At 50.7% G+C, this 8654-nt stretch overlaps 1 protein-coding gene across 1 annotated transcript in view; it reads left to right on the top strand.

Annotated features, from left to right (window-relative positions):
- The first annotated feature begins 288 nt into the window (after positions 1 to 288).
- The window catches only part of RGS10 (regulator of G protein signaling 10), a 39074-nt gene continuing 30708 nt past the window's right edge, over positions 289 to 8654 (top strand). Inside the window, exon 1 of the mRNA XM_068961728.1 lies at positions 289 to 379. Coding sequence (XP_068817829.1) covers positions 331 to 379 — 49 coding nt within the window. The 5' untranslated portion in view covers positions 289 to 330. The remainder of the gene's footprint in view (positions 380 to 8654) is intronic.

The following is an 8654-nucleotide window of genomic DNA, read 5'->3' as shown; positions in this document are numbered from 1 at the left end:
GCGGGCCACTTCCGAGCGAGTGCGCGCCTTCTTGGGCTCTTGGCCGGGCTCTTGGACTCCCGGCGTTTGGGAGTCACCCGGGTGCGCCCTGCCCGCCCAGGCACCCCGGGGCGGGACCACGGGGCCCCCACGGGGGCGGGCCGGTAGGGCGCACTGATCGCGCCACGCGGCGCTTGGCCCGGCGGAGGGCGGCAGGGTGGGGGCCGCGCGCTCCGGGGCGGTGCTGAGCCAGCTCCTCCTCCTCCTCTGGCCTCCTCCTCCTCGCCTTCCTCCGGCTCAGCCGCCGCGCAGCCCGGCTGCTCCTCCTTCCTCCCCGGGGTGCTCGCGGCGATGTTTAACCGCGCTGTGAGTCGACTGAGCAGAAAGCGGCCGCCGTCAGGTAAAGCGGTTTCCAGGGCTCCGCGGGCTGGGGATTGGGGAGCCCCCAGGGGCCAGGATGAGCCGACAGGGCCGGTGCTGCCTGCCCCACCCCCCGGGCATCCTTCCCTCCTGCCCGGGGTCGGGCGCGGCTCAGCGATGCCCCGGGCAGGACGCCCCACTTCTCCCTGGTCTGTCCAGCGTCCCCGCGGTCCCAGCCGCGGCGGGAGCGCCGAGTCCCGAGACGCGCGCTGGGGAGGAAGTTTGTCTGAAAGGAGGAACAACAGCCGTTTTCTTTTTAGTAATGGTCTGGGAGAAAAAGGAGATCCAAAACACCTCCAGACTTTGGAGGTAGTATGGGCTCTAGATTCCGAAAGCAGAACCGAGTTCTGGAGGTCTCCGCCTCCGCTGCGGGCGTTGGTGCGCAGCGCGGAGCCCGCGGAAGGCACCCCAGTACCCGGGGGATCCGACTGGGCGGCCTGGCCTGGGTTGCTGGGCGTCTTCGGTTCTGCGCCGAGGAGCCGAAATGTAGGGCGGAGAAGGACGGTGAATACCAGGTGAAGGGCGCATCTGCAGTTCGCGCCAGGAAACAACAGACGTTACAAAGGATTCAGTTTGGCCGTCACTCTGGACCAGCCTGTCACTCTGGACCAACCACAGTCGGAGCGATGCGATAGGACGAAGAGCTCGTGGTGAAGATGAAACCATCCCTTGATTCCAACCATCTCACCCTTTTTGTTCCTTGCAGCTCAGCCCCTTTTAGCGCTCCAAGTGGGACCCAGTACGTGTTCTGTGAATTCTCTCTTCACCCTTAGGGCAACCCACTGAGATAGGCATTGTCCTCAGCCCTCGTCACCAGGGAGCTGTTAGGTAACTTGCTCCAAGTCACACTTAGGTGGTGGAGAATCTTTCAAACCCAGCTCAGCCTGACTCTGGAGTTCAGAGGCTTTTCTGCCACCTCCCACTCCAAGAGTCGCTTCTGCTGGTACCAAGAGAGTCTGTACATGTTGGCCCCTATCTTTTTTTCACCTCGTGTCTTATTTTATGAGGGAGACTGTGGTTAAGAGGATGAGTTGAAAGCAGATCGACTGAGTCCAAGTCCCACCTCCACTACTAGGCACACTGCTGCTGCTGCTAAGTCGCTTCAGTCGTGTCCAACTCTGTGAGACCCCAGAGACGGCAGCCCACTAGGCACCCCCGTCCCTGGGATTCCCCAGGCAAGAACACTGGAGTGGGTTGCCATTTCCTTCTCCAATGCGTACATGCATGCTAAGTTGCTTCAGCTGTGTCTGACTCTGTGCGATCCCATGGACAGCAGCCCACCAGGCTCCTCTGTCCACGGGATTCTCCAGGCAAGAATATTGGAGTGGGTTGCCATTTCCTTCTCCAACCGGGGGCACTATCTCTGTTCAGACAAGGATCTGCAGAATGGCAATAAAATACCGCTCCTTAAACGCTGAATTGAAACTGCTTTCCCGTCCATCATATTTTGCAAATTATTCCCTCTAATATTGAGAACAACTCAAAGTAGGACTCCACAGAGTTACTGTAAATTGCTTATATTAGTGTTAGTATTAGGGGTCATGTAAACCTTTCTGTGTTGCTTGTGAGTCAAAGGATTTCCCTGTTGGGTGTTTGCTTTGAAAGTGATAGTCACTCAGTTGTGTCCGACTCTTTGCGACTCCATGCACTGTAGCCCACCAGGCTTCTCTGTGCATAGAATTCTCCAGGCAAGAATGCTGGACTGGGTAGTCATTTTTTTCTCCAAGGGATCTTCCCGACCCAGGGATCAAACCCAGGTCTCCTGCATTGCAAGCAGATTCTTTACTGTCTGAACTGTTCGAGTTAGCCATTCCCTAGTGTTGGATGTTCACAGGCCGAAGGAGTGGTGGTCAGAGCCTGGACTCGGAAGTTACTTACACCCCTGGTTCCTACCCTGACCCTAGCATTCAGCTGCCTTGAGCAAGTTACTTGACCTCAGAGCCCATTGCTAAATGGGAAATTTGGGACCTGGTTGCTAAACCATAGGTAGCTCGAAATTGGCTATTAGTGGCCATTTCCACCATGGAAATCAGCAAATGTTAAAAATCATGTGTTTTTTTTTTAATTTTTTTATTCTAGGAAAGCTGGTTTACCAGCATACTTATGTGTCCATTTTCCCCTCTGTACAGTGGGTTTCATAGAATTGTGGAACCAAACATACAAAAGCATATATATAATATAATATTACACACACACACACACACACACACATATATATATATATATATATGAAGTCTCCAGTACAGTGCCTGGCATAACTGAGTATAATGGTTAGCTGTTATCTTTTCCACCTTTTTCCTATCAGAAATAGAGCTGCTTTGAACATCCCTGCACAGGTCGCTTTTGGGGTGAGGTCTTCCAAATAGAACAAATGAATTATGGATCACACATAGTTTTAGGGTGCTGTTGCATATGTGCAGATTGTACCCCAGAAAGACTAGGGGCAGTTTTAGGAATACCAGTGAAGTGTACCTCTTTCAGAGTAGCACATTTTAAGGCTGATGAAATGTGGTTGGATCACTGATAGAAAGATCAATAGCTAAAAATCGTGGATTGGTGTTAAGTGTCTGGCTTCCAGGAGCCTGATTTCTTTATGATTTTTAGGTTTAACGTCCATCTCTGGATAGGAAAGGACAAACGAGCCTCTGCAAGTTTGGTCATCACCACCCAGCAGTGAGAAAGGGGGAATGTGGGCCCTGAGGCAAAGGCACTGGGAAGCCAGCCAAGTGATCCAGGGGACCCTGGACTGAACTTTTTTTTCTCTCTCTTTTGGTGATTCTGAATTATTTTCCTAAAGTGGCTGTCCAAATTGTATAAGCATCTGGCCCCACAAAAACTCAATCCATCCCTGCTGGACCCTGACTCAGACCTGGCTGCAGTCCTGCCTCCCAGCTCCTTTTACTCCAAACCTTTTCTGTTTTTCCACAAAATCTCACTGGAGACCATATCTTTAAACTGAGGTTTGGCACTCCCAACCCTTAATTCCAAGTTTCGAAGTGTGATTCAAAGTGTGAATGTTCTCCTTTCTGAGGTTTCTCAAAGTGTGTTCGTGAACCACAAGAGGGTGGGGGTGGTCTGATAAAATGCAGCTTTCCAGGCCGTGACCCAGACCCCTCCCCTGTCTGATTCTGTCTTGGGCACCCAAGGTGGGAGGGAGTGTTGGCTGCATTTTTGACAAGCGCTCAATTGATTCTTAGGCTACTGAAGTGTGAGGAACCCTGGACGATTCCCTGCACCCACCCTGCCCCCCACGATGACTTGTGACATTGATGGTACCTGGGATGCTCTTCACTTAAAAAAGAAAAAAAGCCAAAGCTGTACCCTTCCACCGCCCCGTGTGACCAGACCAGGACTGAACCACTGGGGGAATTTCCCCACCCAGCCCCAAGCCTGTTATACATTATCCCATTAAACCTCTGGGACCAGTTGCAGATTTATTGCTGGGCTTAAGTTTTTATTTAAAGATGACAGTTGACATAACAATTTAATGTCTTTGTTATAACAACTCTACAGCAGGATTGGCTTGGCTGCTTGGGGAAATTTTCCCTGCAGAACATCACTGGGCTGGCCTGTGGGCTCTGAGAGAAGGAGACAGAGAGGACGGGCTGGGAGAGGCGCATCGTTTATACACGTGTTCCATGCCGGCTGAGTCCTCAGTGCCAACTCTGAACAGGGGCACGGGCAGCTTGCAGGCTGGTGGGTGCCAGGCACTTGGGGCGCTTTACTTTTCTTCACAGACTTTGTATTGGAACCGATGTGTTTTTCTCCCTCGCTTTAGAAATTGTGGAAACTAGGCAGGTGCTGGGCTGGGCCACGTCCTCGGGCTTCCTGGGTGAACTGAGTCACTTCCCTCCCTGGGGTTGAGTAATCCCCTTGGGCTCCTGCTGCTGGGCTCTGGGAACTTGCTGTTTAAACTGTACTAAATTTACTTCCACCCGTTTCATCTGCTTCCCCCAGATAGCCCTCCAGGGCAGCAAACCCGGGGGTGGCAGTGGGGGGCTGAGGGGCCCACGTAGGCGACAGCAGTGGCTCCCCGATAAGAGCTGTCAGGAGGGGTCCCCTGGGGCAAAACAGTGCCTTGCAGGCTTCCGGGGACCATTTTCCCTCCCGAGCAAGCACCCTGCTCTCAAGGGCCCAGTGCCTGTGGTTCGGTTCTGCTGCTCCTGATCTGGGGTGCACTCAGGGACCCCTTCATCTGGCCTGCCTTCTCTCCTGGTCCCCCAATCCCCAGCTCTGCTCCTGGGTGGCTGGACATCCCCCCTCCTCTGACCTGTGTCCTCCCAGAACTCCAGGAGACCCACTCTTCCAGACCTCCTGCCTCCCTCCCTCTCGGCACCAGAAACACAGCCTGTCCATCTTGTCTCTGCTTGGACCGTGCAGAGACTGTCAAGGGACAGGGACAGCCTGGAGCCGCCTATGTGAGAAGGACTCAGAGCTCTGACCCGAGCCCAGAGCTGCTCGTGTGGCCTCACGCAGCATCCATTCTGTCCTCTCAGCTCACCTGTATATAATACTGAGAGTGAGTGCGACACGCTGGTTTTTCTTTTTCCTTCCCTGCCTCCCTGTTGCCTTGCTTCACATCCTTCCTTCCTTTCTTCCTTCTTTCTGTCTCTCCCTCTCCAATCAGGAACATTAAAAGCCAACAACACCATCGTCAACTGTCTTTCAGTTCAGTTCGGTCGCTCAGTCATGTCTGACTCTCTGCAACCCCATGAACTGCAGCACGCTAGGCCTCCCTGTCCATCACCAACTCCTGGAGTCTACCCGAACTCATGTCCGTCGAGTCGGTGATGCCATCCAGCCATCTCATCCTCTGTCGTCCCCTTCTCCTCCTGCCTGCAATCTTTCCCAGCATCAGGGTCTTTTCAAATGAGTCAGCTCTTTGTATCAGGTGGCCAAAATATTGGAGTTTCAGCTTCAGCATCAGTCCTTCTGATGAATATCCAGGAGTGATCTCTGTTAGGATGGACTGGTTTTATCATCCCACAAATGAAGGATGTTTCAACACCCCCAATAGTAGGAAAGATATAATCTCATGTAAAGAACTGTCCTGATAACAAGAATCTTCTAGAGGCTGTTGCTTCTAGCGAAAGGCTCTGGGTTGTTGAGGGACAGGGAAGATAGAAAGACCTGTCCCACTGGAGTTCTTGTCTTTTGTACCATGTAAATAAATGCATTTATTTACTTTAAAAAGACAACCCCAGACTGCCCTTACTTGGTCAACACAGCTCACTTGGTAAATATTTCCTCGTGCTCATTCTCATTCCTTTATGGACCAGTGAAGAAAATTTCATGCAATGTGTGGCAAGGCAGGCAGTGGCCATCAGGGAATGCCTGGCCTCATCTTCTCTGTCAATTTTAAGTTCTCTGAGAAAAAGGGCCTGCCTTTTATTTCTTGCATCTTACTCTGCCTTTCCCTTTGAAGCCTCTGCAGCCAGACAGCCTAGGGCTGAGTCCTAGCATCTAGCTCCTGGCTTGCTCCTTTGCTTGCCTTGGTTTCCTCATCTGTAATGGGCCAGTGATGGACCCAGGCTCCAAGCGTTGTGGTCGGGTTGAGATGGGAGGTAGTCGGTGTTCAGCACATGCCAGATCTTTATATAACCATCATCCTCCTTTCTGCCTTGCCCTCCACCCCAACAATCTATCAGAAAACGGTTATCACTATAAATCTATACATGAATGCCAAGCACTGTGAACCCTGAGGGAGACACAACTCTTACTCTCAAGAAATACACAGTATACCCTACTGACACTGGAGGGAAAAAGTTGCTTATTTGCCCAAATGTAGGGGCTGGGGTTGGGGGTGGGCCTTCCCTGGTGGCTCCGTTGGTAAAGAATCTGCCTGGAATGCAGGAGACCAGAGTTCAATCCGTGAGTCAGGAAGATCCTCTGGAGAAGGAAATGGCAGCCCACTCCAGTATTCTTGCCTGGAGAATCCTAGGGACAGAGGAGCCTGGAGGGCTACAGTATGTGGTCACAAGAGTTGGACGTGACTTAGGGACTAAACCACCACCAGACACCAGGGGAGAGTGAGGGCGCATTTCTGCGTAAATGTCTTGTCCCCTGATGCTGGGAAAGATTGAGGGCAGGAGGAGAAGGGGGCGACAGAGAATGAGATGGTTGGATGGCATCACCAACTCAATGGATGTGAGTTTGAGCCAACTCCGGGAGACAGTGAAGGACAGAGAAGTCTGGCGTGCTGCAGACCAGGGGGTCGCAAAGAGTTGGACACGACTTAGCGACTGAACAATAACTGGTTCCAGAGGAAGCACAGGGGCTTCTGGAAATTGAGAAAAACGCTGTCAGGGTCTTTACTTTCACCTCCAGAACTGGGCTCTTGGGGAGTTTTTATTTTTTCTGGGCTTTTGCCTAGAAAGTGAGGACTCTAAGAGGCTGCAAAGAACAGTCTGGCATTCTTATTTCCTTCCCTCTGGTAGAAACTGGAAACCAGTGGCCATCTGTTGTTTAGTCCACTCAAAAGAGGATGTTGAGGCTTGTTTTTCCTCCGGACCCAAGGGTGCTCAGGAGCCCCGTAGCCCCTGCCCGTCTTGTACAACGCGTCTCTGAGAAGACTGCGGAGTGTGGGGCTGCGTGGACATCCCCAGGCGGACCCCAGGGCATGGCACGTAAGGAGGGTTCCCATCCTGGAGCTGATATGTCCTCCACTTGGCCATCGCTGGGTGCTGACAGGCAAAGTAGGGTCGGGGGTGTGTGGTGCAGTCATAGGTACACAGGGGGCCTTTTTGGGGGTCGCCGAGCACTTGACTTTTTTTTGAGGCTTCAGAAGTCGTGGGAAAATGCCAATGAGGCCTTTTCTGAGCTGACCTCTCCAGCCTGTGGGCCTGCTCTGGTCTTTGATGCTTTCTATTAGTATGATTATTTCAAAACGTTTTTATTTTTATTTTCTGCTAATGGCATTTCACGCAAACCTCCCCACCAAGGGAATTGCATGCCTGAAGGGTCGTTATTCTCAGAAGCTAGATACTGGGGCCGATAAACACTTAAGGAATATTTAGATAGAGGGTTTCCATGACCCAGTTTCTCTGGAGCCTTCCATGGATCACCAATTTTAAAAACGGATTCTCCACTTCTAAGCTGGGATGACTTTTTAAAAAATGTAGTGTTTGGCGTGATGTAGGTGATATAAGGATTTGAATAAGTTCTGTGGGGTGTGTACTTTCCCTGTGTATTTTAAAGGAGTCTGGTGTGTGTGTGTGTGTGTGCATTTGTGTGTGTATTACCAACCACTTCAGAATTTAGAGCTAATGTTTTTGCCTTTTTCTGGGCTTGAATGTTTATTTTTTAAAAATAAGCCATGCATTTGGGGGGCTGCCTTTGACAAACCCTTTGAGGATGTAAGTTGACTCTGCTGTTGAGCAAGGTGGATATTGAGACTTTACTAAAATCTGTGGCTTGGGGAAACTGTCTCAGGATCATTACTCAGATCTTCCTGTAGACTAATAGCAAGAATTTGTACTGTAAGCGTTCAGTTGTGATGAATGTTAGAGATGCCTTTTGAATGTGGATTTCCAAGGAATTAATGTCTGGAGAAGGTCTCTGGTAGATATGACATCATAGCATCTGTCAACAATGCATCACAGAATATGCTGCAGGCACCCAGCCTCAGGCCCCTGCACCTGGATGCTGCCCTGGCTTTTCAATATCAGCTTTTACTGAAGTCAGAGACTGCACAGAACAGCGCCAACGTAAATGAAAGCATATGCCCGTTGTATTTATGTGCTGGATGATTCTGGCCCAGTTGTGTGTGGGATTTTGTCTGTGAGGAGTTAGACTCTTATTTTCACTGTCTTCTCTCACATAATTTTTACCATTCTCTTCAAGGCTGGCATGTTCTGGCCTCTGTGAGGGGGAAGATCAGCAGATATCAAAAATAAAGATGGCAGTCGAGCCAGTGGCAAATGGTGTATTGTGCTTTGGAGCCAAGGCTACCTGGGCTTGGACCATGAGTCCCCATTTTCAAAGCTGGGTGACCCTTGCAAGTTAGTGTGCCTCAGTTTCCTCATCTGTGAAGTGGGAATAATCTTAACCACATCAGAGGGTCATTGTGAGAACAAGATGATTTAACCTATGGAAAAAGCTCAGAATAGCTAGAGCCCAGCATGCCATGAATAATTTTTAAGTGTAATGGTTACTACTAGCCCATGATAAACTCATCTGAAGATGAATTTCTTGAAAGGGAAGTATTGTGCCTGCAAAAATCTGAAAAGCTAAAATACTTTGAAGAGCCCAGGAGG

This window comes from Capricornis sumatraensis, chromosome 23 (genome assembly GCF_032405125.1).
Source record: "Capricornis sumatraensis isolate serow.1 chromosome 23, serow.2, whole genome shotgun sequence".
NCBI lineage: Eukaryota > Metazoa > Chordata > Mammalia > Artiodactyla > Bovidae > Capricornis > Capricornis sumatraensis.
This window is presented reverse-complemented; position numbering and strand designations above follow the sequence as displayed.